Below are 18,585 nucleotides of genomic sequence, written 5' to 3' on the forward strand. Positions count from 1 at the left end.
CTTATAGTGTGCACAGAGCTTGGTCCATACACCTTCTCACGATTTAGAAAATTGACAAGGGTGGCTTGGAGGTCAAGTAGTCCAAACTTCTTGGCAGTGCCATCAACACTCATGCATCACAAGGGTGGGTCATAGGAAAGGTTGATCACTGTACCATCTGTGATAAAACTATGCAAGGGGAAGGGAATGGAGTCTGGATCCTGGGTCCTGAGGCACACAGAGATGGTGAAGTAATTGGTGATGGGCTGTGCAGGACCTGGCATCTTGGAAACTAGATTTGCCTCCTTGCGATCACTGATCTCACTGTCGCCATCATCAGAACTCCCATCCTCAACCTCCAAGGACTTTTCTTCTGCACAACCATGGGAGTGAGTCTTCGATTCATATAATGATGTTGCAAGTTCAAACATCCTACATTTTTCAGTGCAATCAAGGTACCAGCAAATTTGAGGATCATAGTTATTGTTATTGCTAGCTGATGCAGGTGTCTTGATCTCTGATACATGGGTGTGTTCAGTTACATTGGCAGTCCATTGGATGGTGACCCTGACACACTTCACACTTGGTATGATGCTCTGCATGAGTTCTAACTTGGGGATGTGCCAATTGTTGATGGGCTTGTTTCCCTTACCACATCATGCACCATGATCAAGTATTGACTGCTTGTGCATGTGAAACTTGTCCAGTACAGAAGATATTATATGAAGATCATAGTCATCAATGCAGTAAGCTTGGACTCAGTAAATAACCACTCATTGATAGGTTTTCAATCTGCAGCATGAATCAAAGAGTCAGCTGAATCATGAGGCACTTCTCCTTCTTGATGTAGTGCATGCACAATGCGAAGCCTTTTGTGCAGAACAAGCTCTGGCTGCATGCATCACCCACGAATATGAATCAATGGCCAAGTTGTACAAGTACAAGGTGGGCAGCAGCGAGGTGAGAGTCCATGAAAAAGATATAGAGGTCAGCTCATTATGTGTAGCAATGAAAAAACATGGACTGGGGGAGCCTATTTTCGACATTAGTGTTCTGGCCAGTGAGCTGCAGCCATCTCTCGAGTCCAATGGTATGCTATGCTCACTCTTTTCTTTTGGGCCACTATTTTACTTATGCCAGATCTTGATAGGCACAGTTATTGAGCATGCTGGTAGTCGAATACTTGCCATTTGTCTAGACTAGTACTATCCATTACTTTCCTGTACTTATCAAAAAATGCTGTATGTTATGTCTGTGTGTTGTTGCCTTCATGCATAGGAACAAAGTTAGATCTACTGAGTTCTCTACTACAGTGGGAATCTAGGTTGCTGTATTAGCTAGGTGTGTCTGTTCCCTTGTATGCTAGGTAGCTATTGGTCTTTGGATTGCTGGTATCACTGGTGTGGCTTACTCAGGTGCTATGAGTTGCTTGGATGCTGGCCACTACTTTGGGCAAGTCTGGTGTAGTCTACTCTGGCACTATGAGTTGCTAGGATGCTTGACATTGCTTTGGACTAATATGGAATTGTGCAAATACTATGGGCAGCTATGAGTTACTAACACATTTTTGTGTTTTGCTGATGTTGTAAGTCTGGCTCAGGGGCTGACATGGCTGGTCTGGAGTCAGGAGAAAACAAGGGGAAGGCAGGGCAGGAGTGAGGGAATGGATGCATTAAGTTTTGACCACTAGGAACATAGTTCCAGGGGTAATGTGACCTGGGGGTGTGCAGAGTGCTGAGGGTCACCAGTTGCCTCTCTGCTTCAGCAGAGATCTCCAGGTTGTGCTCTGGAGTCAGATGAGAGGTAGCCTGATGGGTCCCAATGGGACAAGGTCATGGGTAGGGGCTCTAGAGCAGGACCTAGACATGATGCAATGGCTTGCACAAGTGTGAGTCAGAATATACTGTCAAGTATGGGTTTACCCTTGGGTGACTGGGCTTCAAGACTGGGTGACAGGGGCCAAGTCCAGGTGGCCAAAGTCAGGGCCAGGAGACAGGGGCCAAGTCCAGTTGGACTGGAGTTAAGGCCAGAGGTCAGGGGCTAAGTCTGGCGGACCAGACTTAAGGCCAGGAGCATGGGAAACTGGCCAGTCTTAGAGTGCACACAAGGGGAAGCTGGTCTGTGGTTGGATCTACCTCCCTTGGTCTCAGCTTATGTGCTGTACCCTTATGCAAGCCAGGGAGAGGTCCAGGACAGGGCTGGGGATAGCTTAAGGCTTGGCCTTAGCTGTAGAGCAGACTTGAGGGTAGTACAGAGTTCAAGGGTAATACTAAGTTGATATTCTGACTGAGGGTGCTATGAAGTATGTACAGGGGTTAAATACATGAGGCTGGTCCAGGGTAACAAGCATAGAACTGGACTTGTTAATAAGCTATTAGTGAGAAGATTAGCAAGGAGTGGACAGCCATGGAGGCTGTGCCAAGACTAATAGTTAAAGTCTGGGTGACCAGCATGACCAGAGTCAGACACAGGTTTGTACAGTAAGCAAAGATCAGCAAAGGGGACTAGACTAAATATAGTAAAAACAAAGGAAAACAGACTGGAGTTATGTCCAGGCAACCTGGACATGGACCTGGGAGGACCAGGGTGGAGCAGTGCAAGGCCAGGAGGCCAGAATGGACTGGAGATAGGGATAAAAGACTGGACTTGAGTTGTTCAGGCCAGAGTTGGGTTATCTAGGGCCAGAGTTGGGTTATCTAGGGCCAGAGTTGGGTTTTCTAGGCTGGACTAGGACCAGGCTTGACCAGAGATAGGGGCTATGGGTCTGGACTGGACCAGGATTGAGCCCAAGAGTCATGGATATGAGAAGTACCTCTTTTATGTGGTCATGGTGTGACTCCATGTCCTGCAAATAAATTAAAATGTCATCAAGGTATACCTATGACACAGACATCAAGCATGTCTGCAAAGATGCTATTGACAAATCACTGGAAAGTTGCAGGCACATTAGTCAGACTGAAGGGCATTACCCACCACTCATAAGAGCCATAGTGAGTGTGGAAAGCCATTTTCCATTCATCCCTTTCTGTGATGTAGACTAGATGATAGGCATGGCAGAGGTTGATCTTTGTGTAGACTTTGGCACAGCTCAGGAGTCAAGTAAGTCAGAGATGAGCAGCAGTGGATAGTGATCTTTTTTCATGATTTTATTGAGTCCTCAATAGTCTATGCACAGGCAGAGTGAACCATCCTTCTTCTTCATGAAGAGGACAGGGGCACCATGAGTAGGAGCTGGACTGCTTGATGAAACCATAGCCAAGATGCTCATCAATGAAGGCATGGAGAGCTTCAAGCTCTGGTGGAGAAGCTCCTTCCTTGAGGTTGATCTTGAGATCAAACAAGCAGTGTGGTGGAAGCTTGGTAGCCTTGTCTTTGCTAAAGATGTCAGCAAACTTGTGATACTCAGGAGGGACTAAGGAGAGGTCAGGAGGTGGAGAGGAAGTTGAGGATGCATGAAACTTCACATAATCAGTGGAAAGCTGTAAGCAGAACTGTCTAGTGTCAGGGAGAGTGCAGGCTCTGACATACACAGTAGTGTTGATGAGTGAGATGAGTGGAGCAGATCATGACAAGTTGGTCAGAGGGGCAGTCAGAGCTGTAGATGGTGTGGAGGGTGTCAGATCCAGGGAGGTCACAGTGGAGGGTGATGAAGGCATCTGGGGCATTGGCATTCCCTGTAATGGTGCTTTAAATGATATACTGCCCAATACCCAGTCAATTGATGGATTGAAGTGGGTGAGCCAGTTGTGTCCTAATACCAGTGAACAAGAAGAATCCAACAGAGTAACATAAAATGAAACAGAATTGACATTGCTGGAAGGAAAGTGGAGGGAAAGATCTACTTCTTGGGAAATGGAAGCATTTGTACTGCCATCAAACAAGTGGAGCAGAAGTGGCAGAGAAATGGAGAAAACAGGAATAGAATATTTTTTGATTATAGATGGGTCTACAAAACAATGAGAAGAGCTGGAATTGATCAATGTAGAAACAGTATCAACAGAAGAGTCAAGAAGAGTTACAGACAGAAGTAAAGAACTGGGAGTAGAGAGAGCAGATGCATTGAGTTGGATGTCCAGTTGTGCACAGCTGGGCTCAACACTTCCTCCAGGCTGTGCAGACTCCCTGGAGGAGTGGACAAATTTTTTGGCTCAGCCTTCTCTGCAGGTGGAGCAGGTGGAGCCCCAGCTGTAGTGGCACAGGCTTTGGCTGCACAAGAGGTTGACTTGGGACAGTCCTTAGCAGAGTGGCCAGCCTCACCACAGAAGAGGCAGAGGTTGTTCTTCATCCTGTACTGGCATTCAGCAGGTGAGTTTGCCACCCTTGCCCAGAAGATGGGCAATATCAGACTTGTGCAGATCTTTCTGTTTGCCTTTGCCCTTGGCATTGGACTTTGGAGCAGAGGAGGAGGATGACTTAGACTTATTGTTGGAGTTGGAAGACTGCAACTTATCCATGGCAGACTTGGTGGTGCATGAGATCTCCACTTTGTGCTCGCAGTAGCATGCATCAATAGTCTGGGTGAGGTCACAGAGTTGTGCAAGGGTAGAAGGTTTTCTGACACAAGTGATCTCATCCTTGATGTGGTCTGGAAGTCTGCTATAAAAGTGGTTGTGGAGTGCACCAACACCATAGTCCTTGACCTGTGAAGCCCAATGATTGAACTTCATGACATATTTGGTGATCTGAGAGCTGTCCTTCATAGTAAGGTTCTCAAGTTGCTGGACAGTGTTGGCTATGGCATCCTGTGGACCAAAATTAGTTGTGAGCTCATGTAAGAACTCATGGTAGTCATCCACCCACAGTGGATGGTGCAAGTCAAAGTGTGGAAAGGTGGTAAAAACCAACCAAAACCAACACCAAAGACAACAAAGAACAAGCGGTGATTTACCTCCATGGAACCCAGAGGGCAGAAAAATCTAATGTGGGGGGGAGCTCAATAGCAGGTGCTCCTGGCACAAGTCAATGGTGAGTTATGCAGGAGAAGATGAATGAATGATGACTGAGAGGGTGAAGGATGCTGAACAGAGTGAAGGTATGCAGCTGAAAGTACTCCTGGCACAAGTTGACATTGAGTTGTGCAGAAGTGGATGAATGGATGATAACTGTGAGAGAGATTCTGACTGCAGTAAGGAACTTGGATAGAATGAGCTCCTAGCACAAGTCAATGTTGAGTTATGCAGGAGTGAAAGGATAACTAATCAAATGTGCTGACTAAGCACAGATGACACTTCAGATAATAAATGAAGGTAGATAGACCCTTGATGGAGCCTCAACTGTTGACAATGAGTTAGGACTGAGATGAGCTGAACTGATTCCTGAGTGACTTCTTGATTGCTTTTTTTGTAGCTAAGTATAGGGGGTTTATATACTGTAGGGGGGAGTGCAGCCTATGAAAAATGAGGCACAAATACTTGGTAAGTAATGAGTAAGGACTGTAAGCAATGAGTAATCATGATGAGTAAGTGAGAAATGAAAAGTAAGCAAGCATAGAAGATTGGTAAGTAATGACAACAAACAAGTTGAGGATGGTTGAAATATCACAGTATGAGTCAAAGAATGTCAAAATCTGAGTAAGCACACTGATATCACATTAGGGGGTGGCAATGCATGTCAGATCTCAGTGGAGACCTCACTAGATCCAAAGATGGGATGACAGATGGATGTCATTTCCAGACAGGGAAGTATTAATTCCAGAAGTGGACAGCATGAGTCAGGTGTCAAAGGGCTAGGGCATTGGGGGTCTGTGGGGAAATGGGAGCATAGGTGATTGCAACTCCCACCCATTCATCCTCTCAGCAAAGTTAATAAAAGCTTCATGAACAGGGCTCTGATGGAGGAGAGGGAGAAGGGGGGACATCTTCTGCTGGGTCTTGCAGTAAGAAGGCAAGATTCATGTCATACTTGTCATGAATGTGATCAGGGAGGCTGGAGAACAGTAGATTATACTGCAGCTGTTGCAATATGGGGAGAATGATGGACAAGATTGGAATAAAGACATTGCAGGGAGCAGGGAGGAAGGACCCATATGCTTCATCAAGTGGGGAGACTGAAATGACCACATAAGACCTTTGTAACTGAGTGACAGACCTGAGGCAACCAAAGAACATGCTGACCAAGCTGCATGGGATGGGACAGGGCTGACAACAATGGAATGAACCAGGGGGCTTCAGGATGGAAGCTGGTGGGAACACCTGGCAGATATACATAGCCACTGTATCTGGAAAAAGAGACAAGCAAGATGATTGACAAAGAGGCAGCTATATCTGATGGACTTAGCAAAATGAGCATCTGATGGATGGAGTGCTGTAGAAATGTGTAGGGTGCAAGGATCCTTTCCAATCTCAGAAGGCAGAATCATGTGGCTGAGCACTTTACAGCTGTTTGCAAAATGATGTGGAAAATCTGTTCAACAATCAGACTGTTTGGATATAGCCAGGATAGGACCCCAGAAGTACCTTAGTGGGTAGCTACTGTCTGTTACTGTAGTACACTAAGAATCAAACATACTGCCTGCATGCCCTCTTGCATGGTATCCATCGACCTCAAGTCTCGTATTCCTGTCCTTCACCAAAATGGCTATAGCATCAAGCAAATCTGTAGTATTCTAGGCATCAAGAAAACACTCATTTACAAAACTCTCAGACTTCACACCAAGTACGGTGTCGTGTACAACCCAAACACTTATTCCCATACCATCAGTCGTCATCGCATTCTCAGCCTCAAAGACATCGCATTTATCCTTGCCATTTTTCAACATCACAGCGCAATCTACCTAGACGAGCTTCGAGAGGAGCTCTGGCTCAAGCATCAAGTTCGTATCACTCCATCTACACTTTCTCGAACTCTTCAGGGTCTCCACATCACTTGGAATGTCATCTCTGCATCTGCCTCTGAGAGGAACAAGGAGTCGCGTGCACTCTACATGAATCACATCGCAGCAGAAGCACCAGACCCGAATATGCTCGTCTTCATTGATGAAGCTTCCAAGGACAAGCGTACCTCCACTTGCCCGCATGGGCGAACAGTCAGAGGTCTACGTTGCCAAGTCAGGAGGTACTCGTACATGGAATGCACTACTCTATTCTCCCTGCCATCACGCTTGATGGCATCATCACATACAATATCATCGAGGGCACTGTTGGTGGAGAGCGATTTCTGCGATTTCTGAAGGAGCATGTCATAAGTGAATCATCTTCAAGCTGGTACATGCTAATCTATCCAACAGATGCCTTTTACCAACCCATATCCTGGCCCCCACAGCGTTATTATTATGGACAACTGCTGCATTCACCATGGTGAGGAAATTCGCAAGTTAGTTGAAGATATGCATTGTATGTGACTATCCATCAATTGATATTTCTTTTGCTGACGTCTCACAGTCTGCAAGTTGATCTATCTCCCGCCATACTCACCAGACTACAACCCCATCGAGCAAGCGTTTTCTATGATCAAGGCATACTTGCATCGCTACTCGGACGACTTATCGATGATGGCAATTGTTTGTGCATGTCAAAGTATTACACCTGAAAAGGCTGAGGGTTATTTCTGCATGTCTGGGTACATAGTGTAGTGACTGTATCACTGTGTCTAAGTAGATTCCCCCTTCAATTACCAGTCGATTTTGCGTGCAGGTTCAATGTAGTATGAATGTGAAAAATGGCCTCTAGGCCAACATTGCAATTGATATGATACCTATGTATGCGACATAGGCATTACATGAAGCAAGGTATGTAGGCATTATGTAGAAAAAATGTCATCCTCTGATTCCTACCCAGTCTCATCAACAACAAAACCCCAGGGCACAGGTAACCACTGATCTTGACTCTCGCAGTGATAATAAAGGTCATAGTCGAGTGGGGCTGGCTTGCTACCATCATCATCAGAGATGCTGTGAAACGACACCCACCACCATCCTTGAATTGCTTCTCATACGCAATCTTCTTCGATGGCCTGGTGGGTGGGGATGAGGCTTGGCCCACTTGCTCGTTGCCTGACGATGCCCCAGTGTCGCTACACTTCCTCTTCACATCAGGACCATTCCACCAAAGTAAACTTCCCTTCTTGAGACGAATGATGTCACCAGTGGCGATACCAGCCCTAGCAAGTGTCTGGTCATCGATATCCATGAGGATGTCAGGCCCAATCAACTGCAGTTCAAGTTCCCATTCATAGAGGGTGGCGTTGCAAACACCGAGGTTTGATTCAGCATAGCGAAGAAAGCAGGAGAGATGAGATGGAGATGGGATGGGTGGCGAAATGGGAGGATCCTGTGGCATGTGTGTGGGTGTCACAGGAGGCGGAACTGGAGAAGTGTGGGCACTAGATACACTGGGTGACAAGAGGCCAGAATTTGCAAGCATCTGAAGAAGGAGAACACCAGTAATAGAGTTGATATCAATATTTTGCGACGCCTGGGCTTGCACTTTGCAGGCTGGATGCAAAAATGGCGCTTTGTTGCTCCAATTGAAAGACTTGAGGTTTGGGGGAACTGACAACATAGCTTGCCCTTCATCCTACAGATAGTTTAGGGATAGAATGTTCATGAGTAGTGAAAGACTTACCAATGCACAGCACCAGTCCAGTACCATCGCAGGTGAAAGGGGGATTGGCCCCGCTGGCCTGACATAAGTCATTCCCTTGTCATTCTCATTCTTGTACTGGCTCAGGAGTTTCATGCGCCACCAGGCAAGGTGCATATCAAGGTCTGAATGTTTCTGCTTTCCACTATCCTCACCAGACAAGTTGCTCTTGTCTCCAGAGCCATCGATAGTCGGAAGTTTCTCCACATGTTTCATATCAACAGTAGATCTTCATTGGGCCAGGGTGAACGCTACAAATCCTCTTGACCATATCCTTGTAGTCAACTTCATTATTGACATTGATCGCATTACTGATGGCTTGGCTAAGGTAAAGCATGGTTAGCACAGATTTGCAGAGTGAGAAACGACTTACCTCTGTGCTTTGGGCAGTACAAACTTGAAGGGAAAATGTTTACTGCTTGAGACCCTATATTGTCCTTGACCATGCTTGTCCAGTACATGCTGTAGAAAATTGAGGTAGTTAGTATTGTTGACAGAAAAAGTAAGCTCTTTTGTCTTCATGGTCGCTTTTGGCGCAGTCTTTCCCTTCTCCTTTTTCTTGGGTCCATAGACAGAAAGTGAAATCATGAAAGAATGTAATTTTTCTGCGATGGGAGTGGGGGATCACGGACAGCGATGACATGTTGAAAAACAAGTCTGCTGTAGGGATGAAGTCTAAGTACATGCCTTACACTACACAATGTTACCATAGAGGTGGTTTTGGGGTCCTATCCCGGCTATATCTGAACAGACTAACTGTCAAACAGATTTTCTGCATCGTTTTGCAAACAGCTGTAAGTGAGTGTGAGGAATGGAGTCAATATCTTTGGAAATGGTGGAGATCTGACAAAAACTGGAATGCCATACTCAAGCACTAAAAACTTTTGATGGGTGCTTGACTCACTTTCTCTTTTCTCTTTAGCACTGACAACTTATTCTTGTGCAAAGGATGACTGCTCATGTCCAGCAGTCTTTCTATGCATGAGGGCTTTAGTCTTCATCTGCATGGCATGACATGCAACTTCTCAACAAGTTAGGCAGAGTCAGCTGTAACCATGTCCACAACACCTTTGGTGTGTGACAATGGTCCAACAGTAGGTGGTACCAAGTCTGCCAGCAGTCAGGGTGGAGAAGACTTGCAAATGACAGAGGGCAGGTGGAGAAGACTTACAAATGAAAGAGGGTGGGCAGAGTTGGTGTGGAGTGAGTGGGAACTTAGGATAAACACACAGTTGTGACACATATCTTGCAAATGGAAACTGCAGTGGCTAACCCAACCAACAACAACCTCTGCCTCTGCCAGTTGACACTGATGGTGACCTTGAGTATGAAGTGTCAGAGATACTTTACTCTAAGGTGGTCCACCATTGCATTCCACTGCCAACTCTTGTACCTAGTCTGCTGGGCTGGTTACAAGAACACCAACAAAAAACCCTCTTGGTTGCTTGCAACTGAGCTAGATCACACCTCTGGCATCATCTCTGCATTTCATGAACACTAACCACACAAACCTTGCCCATACCAACCTCCATCATAGTACTCCACCCACATAACCTTCCTCTGCAGGCCCTTTCTGAACTCCCTCAAGTACCTTAGAATTTTCTCCCCCTGTCTGTCTCACTTCTCAGAATCACAAAGAAAAAACATAGCTACTCCTCCATCTCCTGTCCTTCACCACCACCTCCTTTCCCTTCTCTGACTTCCTCCTCTTCCTCATTATCCACCTCTGCACCTTCATCTGCCTCTTCAATCCTGTCCTCTGCCACCTTTGTCTATGACCTCTTCCAACCTCCACCTGCACACTCAAACATGGCCATCTGGGCCTCACACAGGTCCTCCCACCACCTCATCTCTGCCCACTCTGCCCAGGAGCAGTATGGCAAGAACTCATCTGCTGTATGCTCCACCACATCCACCATCCTCTCATATGCTTGTGTGACCCTGTCATGTGTGAGTGCCTCCATCCTCCACCACCTGCATCCTCTGCTCCAACTCCCACTGAGTCCACCACAAGGGAGCCTCTTGTGGCAACTCTGGTTCTTCCTCTTCCTCTGCCCACCAGTACTCTGCTGTTCATCAGTATGAATATCACCTAAGTTCCTACTCTGTCTCTCTCCATTTTCTGTCTGCTGGAGTTATCTCTGAACATCCATCTGGTCTCTACCTCTGAAATACAAGGGCTGAGATCACACAAGGGAGTAGTGCACAAGCTAAACCCAATGCCCTGCCAATCCTCTGCTAGTTGGAGTTCTGTTCATCTGTGTCAGACTTGCAACCACACCTCTCCCCAGACTTGACACTTGACACTACTCCATATCTCTCCATCTTCTGTCTGGTCTCTACCTCTGAAATACAAGGACTGAGATCATGCAAGGGGGTAGCACTGTAGGGAGAGCAATTTCACTATCAGGGGAATTGTTTTATTTTCTTGTTTTACTTGGTTTTCATTATAGATACTTTTTTCTGTGAGTTGTACTTGGGTTTCGCATTTTTGGTTGCTTAGTCAGCAGTAGTACTACTTGTGTATGGTTTTTTCCTTCACAAAATAATTGACAAGCTACCACAGACAAGAGACAAAATCAAGCAGGTTGTTTCCCTGCTGTCACAAATTTGTTCAGTACCATTATGATGCTGGCAACCTTGAATGATGTGTCATTCCATTATAATGTACATTACAATACCATTCTGAGGGAATCTAATAGAATAACTGTACCTTACCTATCATTTCAATAAGCCATGTGACATTGCAATAATCTTTGATAATCAGAAGGTATTGTAAGGATAGTCCTAATGACTCTGCATCTATAATATATGTAAGTGAAGCAGCATTCCAAGCTGATCATTATTCCTTCACCATCACACACTGCTGTCCTTGCCCTTCAAGGTGTGTATCACTTCAATCTGTTGCAGAACCCACTAACTTCCCACTATTACTTGCTATTAACCTGACATAATTGACAGACTACTGCTACCATGGGGCCATCTCAAAGGGCCCACTCAAAGTACAAATATTCTGAAAAGACTCTAGCAGGTTGGATATGTGAATATTGCAACAAGACATTCAAGCCACATGGTTTCAAGAGGCATGAAGTGAGCTGCAGGAAACAAACTGAAGCCAAGCAAGAATGCAAACAATATGGCCAAGTTTTGGAGTGGTTTGAAAAAGGTGAGCATTGTTCTACATCACCTGTCCTTAAGAACCACTTCCCAATGGCTATGCCCAAGTCAGCACAATTCCATGCAATGAAGAAAATGCATAATGCTCAGGGTCTGCCTGCTGAAAAGGTGGAACCTGACATGCTACATTCCCCTTCCAGTTTCATTGCTGTTCCCAATGGCAATGAGGCTGGCCCATCTATATACTCATTTTGATGATGAAAGTAAGGCTTCCCTTCCCCTTCTTCTGCCAAATACACAACTGGCTTAGGAAATCCCATGTTGATGCCCTACTGTGCAAGTTTGTGGAACATGAATACCCTGCCAGTGCACATGAGAATGAACCTCTTGGAAGTCCAGGTGTGATCCTCAATTTAGTTTTTTCTATTTGATGATTACAAGTACACCTCTTTAGTGCTATCAGATGCTATGATGGGCACAAGATCATTGACTACTTCTCAATCCCAGCCACCATGCCCCTGGCTATTCACAGCAAGTAATAGAATTCAAAACTGAGTTTCATCCATGCAGCAACTGGCCTCCACTTTGTCAAAGTTTTGACGAGTTCCAAAGGTGCTCAATGACATTTGTGCCTCCAATGGATGACACTCCCTACCTGAACCATTCATGTGGTGTTGGCGACTTTGAGTTTATGGAGATTGCCCTGGAAGCAAGCCTAAATTGGAAGCAAGTTGATGCTTTGTTAGATCTCATTGGCCATGTTGCAAAAGAGGCCTACTTGGGTGACTCTCAAGAATGACATTGAGTTTTGCAAAGCCTGTGATGCTGCAGTAGGCAGAGCTCACACCAGTACATTAGTACCATGTTCAGTTTACTAACTTCACTGTAACTGCTCCATCATACTTACAGTTCTCCAAACATAGCAGTCATTGCAGCATATAAGAAGGAAGTGCAGACATATGAGGTACATACATGACCCATCTGGGAATGGGCACTTGACATTTTGGCTCTGCACTTCATTTGGGATGCACAACACTTGTTCAAGCATGATGGACATGGATTTGAATGCTTCTATGATGAGCCCTGGACAGGCTGACAGCTGGTGGGACATTCAAGTGTGTACTTGTTGTCGACTTGTTAGGTAGCAGTAATTTGATGTAACTACTAGTCCTCCTTGCCTGAAGTTCTGAATGCTGTACCATTTGCCTTTATTATTTACACCAACAAAACCAAATTATCATCATTTGGCACTGCAAAGGGCTATCCTGTTGTGGTCTGTTGTGTGAACCTCCCAGTAGAGATACAGAATAGCCATGCAATTTGGGGAGGCTGCATCGTTGGATGGTTACCAGCTGTACATCATCCCAGTGCCCTGAAGTTCACACCTTTTATAAACAGATATTTCCTTTGCATGTAGGTCCCCAAGGACACTGAAGAAGAGGGAAAATTAGGATACACAACTCTCAAGCACATTGTTTGGCATGAATCATTTTCTAGACTTCTCAGTGACATTATGCAGCACTCAAAAACTGGGTATATCCATATGTCATGCCATGACCAAGTAACCCTGTTGGTTGTTTCCTGTCATATTGATATTGTCTGCAGATTATGAGGAACAGTAAGCTTTCATTTATCCCAGCCCTCACTCAAGACTCAAACACAATGCAGGTGTATGATGTCACTTATCTGTGGCCACACCAGCAAATGCCCATGCCCAGTGTGTCTTGTTCCATTAGAGGAGCTTCACAATATTTCCAAAACATATCTGCTTTGTTCCATGGATGAAGGCATAGTGTGCCATGCACATTTACAGACACAGCTGCACTGAGGGTGAAAAGGTGCTTAAGGCACTCAGGTTGTGGCCCATCCATGTAAGTTTGTGATTCTTGTCCTTATTCCAGGCATTGTACCTACATTAATTAAAATGACAGAATGTTTTCTGGCTCATCTGCAATTCTGACCTTTATGGTGCACTCAGCTTTGACCACCTACATTTTCTACATGGTGGTCTATGGGGAAAGCACATACTACAGGACATCTTGAGAATTCTGAATGTCCTTGGGCACAATGCTGAAACCAATGTCAAGAACTAGTGAGTCTTCCTTCTGATACTTTGTGCCATCACTTCCTTGGCTTTCCATAGTGTTTCCAACTTCCCCCAATGGTGGCTCCTCTTTCACTTCAAGAATGTCATCAATGTAACATTTTCAGATGGAAACAAGATGTGTGATCTGGCAAAAGTAAGTCTGGTTTTGTTTGCATTCTGTGTGCTTAATATTCTATGCTACAGGCAATGTTCTATGCATTGCTGAATGTTTTTACCAGGACAGCCACACCTGAAGGCTATTGTCTTCTCTGCATCCTTGCAAGTTATCTCCAGCTGGACAGTTTGATAGGTTTGGACATGCATACTGAACGAACAATAGAAATGATAGATGCAGAGTTGCTGAAATTCAACAACAAATTGAGGGTATGCCAACTTTCTTCCATTGGCTCCAGATTGCATGTTGGCCTACACTAACTTCATTCCTAGGCATACATTGAATGTGTAAATAAATCTGGGTTAGAAGGGCTGTGGGTGGACTGGGACTTTCCAAAGGTGCACCTTTGGAAACATGTAGTGTGCAATATCCAGATGAAGGGTTCCACCAGGAACTACAGCATGCGCCCAAATGAGAGTATGCATGGCCCTATCAAGGAGGCATAGGCATATGAGCATCAATCAAATGGCAGGGACTTCACTGATCAGGTATTGCTATTCATTTCACTTGTTTGTTCAATGTTGCACCTCTCTTTTATATTCCGCAGATCCTACATGTGGACAAACATAAGCTTGCTGCCAAGCTGCTCAGAATGCATGTCAATAACTACAAAAACTGGACCCAAATGCAAGGTGAACCTGCAGGCACTGAGGGTGAATGCAATGACAATCAATCTGGATTGTTCATGGCATTTGATCATGTCTATCTTGGTTCCTCTTCCAAACCATCTACCATACAGGACATTGAGGCCAGTTGCAGTGTCTCTGACACTGTCTTTGTTGGTTTTTGCAAGAAACTGTCAGGTTTTTGTAACCAGTGCCTCCCTCAATATGGCTATCAAGTTGATAAGTGGATCACTATCCCTGCTCACTTTGAGGCAAGTGACCTTCTTATGAACTTCTTTAAACTAATGCCTGGCTTGTAGATAACAGAATACAGATACCTCAAAGTGAACTACAAGTCATCTGTTGATTGGAAAGTTGTTACTGACCATCTGCAATGCAATCTGTCATTCTATGGGCAACCTCAGTATGATTGCACTCTCATTCAACTCATGGAGACAGACACTGCATTTGTCCACCTCATTTCTATCTTCACCTGCAACATCCATGGTGTTGGCTCTATTAGTCTCGCATTCATACAGCCACTGACAGCAAAAGTTGGTGGCACCTGTCAAATTGACATCGATCTCTGGCTTATCTGCATCCAGGCTGCTCCTTGCAACAACCCCATATTCATTCCCATTCAATCCATTCTTTGTGGTGCAGTGGTAGCTCCTGACCCTTCATGCCCTGGTGAGTATTTTGTCATCAATCATATTGATGGAGATATGTTTCTTCACATGAAATCTCAAAATAGTTGCTGAATGCGAAGGATATTACAGACTCAATTCCTGCTTCCTATTCATTCCGAGCCTTTACTGCATGTAAACACATTCTTCATGATGTACTGATACAATGGCATTGTTCATTGCGCAGTTATCTGATATAAAGCTAAGTGTTTCCCTGCCCCATAGCATTAACAGTTATCTCATAGGACACACCACATGTTCAAGTACCACTTGCACTAATTTACACATGTATTCTATCCATGCAGCACACAATGAGTGTTTTTACAGCATGCAACATGTTGAAATGGTGCAAGCGATCACACTAGTGACTCACTCTTGCAGCTTGGTTTTAGTTCCAGAATCAGACAGTGATGGGTGTGATGCTTATAAAAGAGGTGAGATTCACATCTCGAAACCCAGGTGCCATGTCCCTCTCAACCTCCCTGTCTTCACAATGTTCCAGTGCCTTTTATTGTCATTCTCTTCCATCTGTTGTGCAAACACATCCCCCATGCCCCAGCTGAGTGATGATGATTTCTTCTCAAATGAGCAGATTAATATTGATAGAGAAGACAATGACTCCAACAATGATTCCTCAGAGACTGACAGCTCTGAAGCCAGCGACTTTGAACAGATGCGAAGGGTTTTACATGATCCAGGGCCAACTGCTGAAGTCCATGAGCTGCAAAAGGTGAGCATCAACTTGGTTCTTTCTTCACTCATGACTGACACTGCTTCACTCCATTTCTTATTAGGCCCTTGCAATTGCTCAGAAAGCTTACTCTGAGACACATGTTGAGCTACACAGTGTATGAAAGGAGCTCCATAGTCTGTCTTCAACTCTTTCCACTCACAAGCGCAATCATATTCTGAACAAGGCTTTGGAAAGCCTGAGTATTGATGCCAGTATCTCTAAGGAAGTGAAGAAGTATGCCCTTCTTTACAATTTCTGGGTCCCAGATGGCCTTTTTCTGCCAATGCCAAAGCCAGATGTTGATCTGCACAGCCCAACTCGCTGGATGTCACCCAAGGCCAAACTTGATGGTGCAGTAGTGGAACTCTACAGCATAGTCCCCAGCTCTCTCCATAAGTACATGGAGACCTATAAGCAGTTTGGATCTATCATAAGTGCTTTCATGCTTTGACTAGCATTCAGCTCAGTTGATGATCTTAGTTTATGAGTGCTCTCAGTCAAGAATGGTCCAACATCCTGAGGGCTATTAAAAACTGTGCTGGCATTGTTTTCATGCCATATGGGCTTGACCCCACCTGCCTTTCCAGCCATCCTTCAGGAAGGAAGGAAGATCCCAAGTTTCAGGTTCTACTGAAGAAAGATGGTGTTGGCAAATACACATGTCTTGCTCCAATTCTTTTCAAAAAGCATGACAACATGGTTGCTAGCGAGTTTCTCATGAGTCTGGCTATCACCCTTGTATGTGCATTGTTATCTTGCATGTGATATGATGGCTGATCTCCACTTCAGATAATTCATGCCCTCATCAATGGCAAAGCGAGTCTCACCAACCACAAATGAGGATGGCCAAAAGTGAGGGGTCAGCATATAGGTATAAACAGTGCTACTAGTGGTTTGATATCCAGTGCAGCAACTTTAGTATTTATTTTATATATTTGCACAGAGGTACTCAGCACTGATGACTACTACAGGCTCATTTTCTAGTGTCTCCAGATTTAGAGCTCTCTTCCATCAGTGTGGAGACTCGCATTCTGTACTGCTCTGACTATGACTTCTACATTGAAAAGCTTTTGAAGAAAAGCAATTGGGCTCTCTGTGTTTTTGATCATGTGAATTGTGAGGTGTTTGGTAAAGACTCACAGTCGAAGAATGCATCATTAGTTCCTCCAGTTCCTCTGACTGCCCAGTCACATACTTTGGAAGATGAGATGTTGTCCAAAATCAAGAATCCTACACCTCATGTCACAGCTCCCACCTCTCCCACTGTCAACACATTTGTCAATCCTGCATTCCTGAATTCTCCTTCTGCTTTGATGCAGGGCTTTGACATGGCTACCTGCTCATCCTCATCCACTTCTAGCTGTCATGGAAACACACTCTCTGTTTCCACAGTTTCTCAGCTACAACTTGAGGTTGGTCAGTTAAGTGTAAGTGGTGCCTGCACTACACCTCCACTGTCTTCAGCTTCAAGTCAACAAACCATGGCACCTACTTCTCACAGAAAGATCACCCCTGTACCCACCCAATGACAAGAATCCTCACATGCTGCCAAGGACAAAACAATTGTTGACCTGCCTGAACCCCCAAAGCGCACCACATGTAATACTACCCATGCCAGAAAGGTCTCGAAGACCAAGAAATAATGTCAACACTTATGATCTTTTCATAGCAGTTGCTCCATTGTTCTTAAGTGCTATTTTGCTTGTTGCACTTGGTCTCCAGCATAGTATTACACTGCCATGTTACTTTAAAATAGTCTATGGTTGTGTATTATACAGATTGTTGTGTGTACAATTGATTCTGTTGTCAAGTGTGGACATGTCACTAAGTGATAACATTGAATTACTTCAAGTGTGTTTAGCATGCCTTGTCAGCACCCATGATCCTCCTCCCCTATTGAGATTTTCTACCAATGTGATGCCACCCAACACTTTCACTGCACAAGGACTGTGTCTTACCCTTCACTTCATGCAATGTGCACTGGTGTAGCACTACCATCCTCCCCTGGCCCAATGTTGGGGTCCATATGGTTTCCTCTTCCCCCTGTCAAATTTTTCTCAAGCTGCATTGGCATCAAGGGTTTTCATCTTCCAACACAGCTGTTTCCAGGTTCAGATGATTGGAAAACCCCTTGTGAGTACTTGATGCACCATCTTTGCTGCTAGAAATTGAAAACTCCCACTTACAACATTGCCTCAGGCTCACCTTTCATGTCTGATGTTGGACCATCAGACCTCTGAGACTCCTCGAGATTGATGAGCTCTGTCCCATCAATATACAGTTGTCGCCATATGATATTTGCCACACCTGTGCACAGAGTGACACCATGCCATACATACCAGAATTCTCTGCTGCTATATGCTGATGATCTCAAGGCTCCTTCCTCTCCACTTCCTCATTACATGCTAGGTATGCTCACCACTGAACTTATGTCAAAAATGAAAGTATGCTTGTGTTGTGTCGATATTCAGTATCCAGATCTGACTTTACAACCACCTGCCTTTGTGTTCCCCCCATCTCTTCATTTTTTGTTGTCAACTAGATCTTTGTGGGTGCAGTTGTACTCTCTGCGATCTCCTTTCCTTTCCTTACTTGCTTTCTGTACCCAGCCAACTCTCTGTGACT

General features: G+C 44.9%; 3 protein-coding genes across 3 annotated transcripts; all 3 read left to right on the top strand.

Moving 5' to 3' along the window:
• Positions 1 to 170: 170 nt before the first annotated feature.
• On the top strand, positions 171 to 1,177 carry F5J12DRAFT_782312 (uncharacterized protein; the record flags this gene model as incomplete). Its single annotated transcript, XM_051742710.1, has 7 exons — positions 171 to 230; positions 276 to 368; positions 425 to 434; positions 485 to 507; positions 687 to 725; positions 763 to 939; positions 1,130 to 1,177. 7 exons carry the CDS (start codon positions 171 to 173, stop codon positions 1,175 to 1,177), a joined length of 450 nt encoding a protein of 149 aa, XP_051600941.1.
• An 11,544-nt stretch (positions 1,178 to 12,721) lies between these two features.
• Positions 12,722 to 15,422, top strand: F5J12DRAFT_936001 (uncharacterized protein; the record flags this gene model as incomplete). The annotated part of the gene is made up of 13 exons (XM_051749626.1): positions 12,722 to 12,790; positions 12,844 to 12,948; positions 13,074 to 13,088; positions 13,281 to 13,293; positions 13,377 to 13,392; positions 13,489 to 13,546; positions 13,607 to 13,767; positions 13,819 to 13,915; positions 13,966 to 14,145; positions 14,209 to 14,274; positions 14,484 to 14,714; positions 14,862 to 15,231; positions 15,415 to 15,422. 13 exons carry the CDS (start codon positions 12,722 to 12,724, stop codon positions 15,420 to 15,422), a joined length of 1,389 nt encoding a protein of 462 aa, XP_051600942.1.
• Positions 15,423 to 15,777: 355 nt separating this feature from the next.
• On the top strand, positions 15,778 to 17,603 carry F5J12DRAFT_782314 (uncharacterized protein; the record flags this gene model as incomplete). Its single annotated transcript, XM_051742711.1, has 6 exons — positions 15,778 to 15,957; positions 16,022 to 16,075; positions 16,145 to 16,356; positions 16,458 to 16,698; positions 16,932 to 17,376; positions 17,494 to 17,603. 6 exons carry the CDS (start codon positions 15,778 to 15,780, stop codon positions 17,601 to 17,603), a joined length of 1,242 nt encoding a protein of 413 aa, XP_051600943.1.
• Between the last annotated feature and the right edge of the window lie 982 nt (positions 17,604 to 18,585).

This window comes from Pisolithus orientalis, assembly GCF_024613125.1.
Source record: "Pisolithus orientalis strain OTSU chromosome Unknown F5J12scaffold_11, whole genome shotgun sequence".
Taxonomy (NCBI): Eukaryota; Fungi; Basidiomycota; class Agaricomycetes; order Boletales; family Pisolithaceae; genus Pisolithus; species Pisolithus orientalis.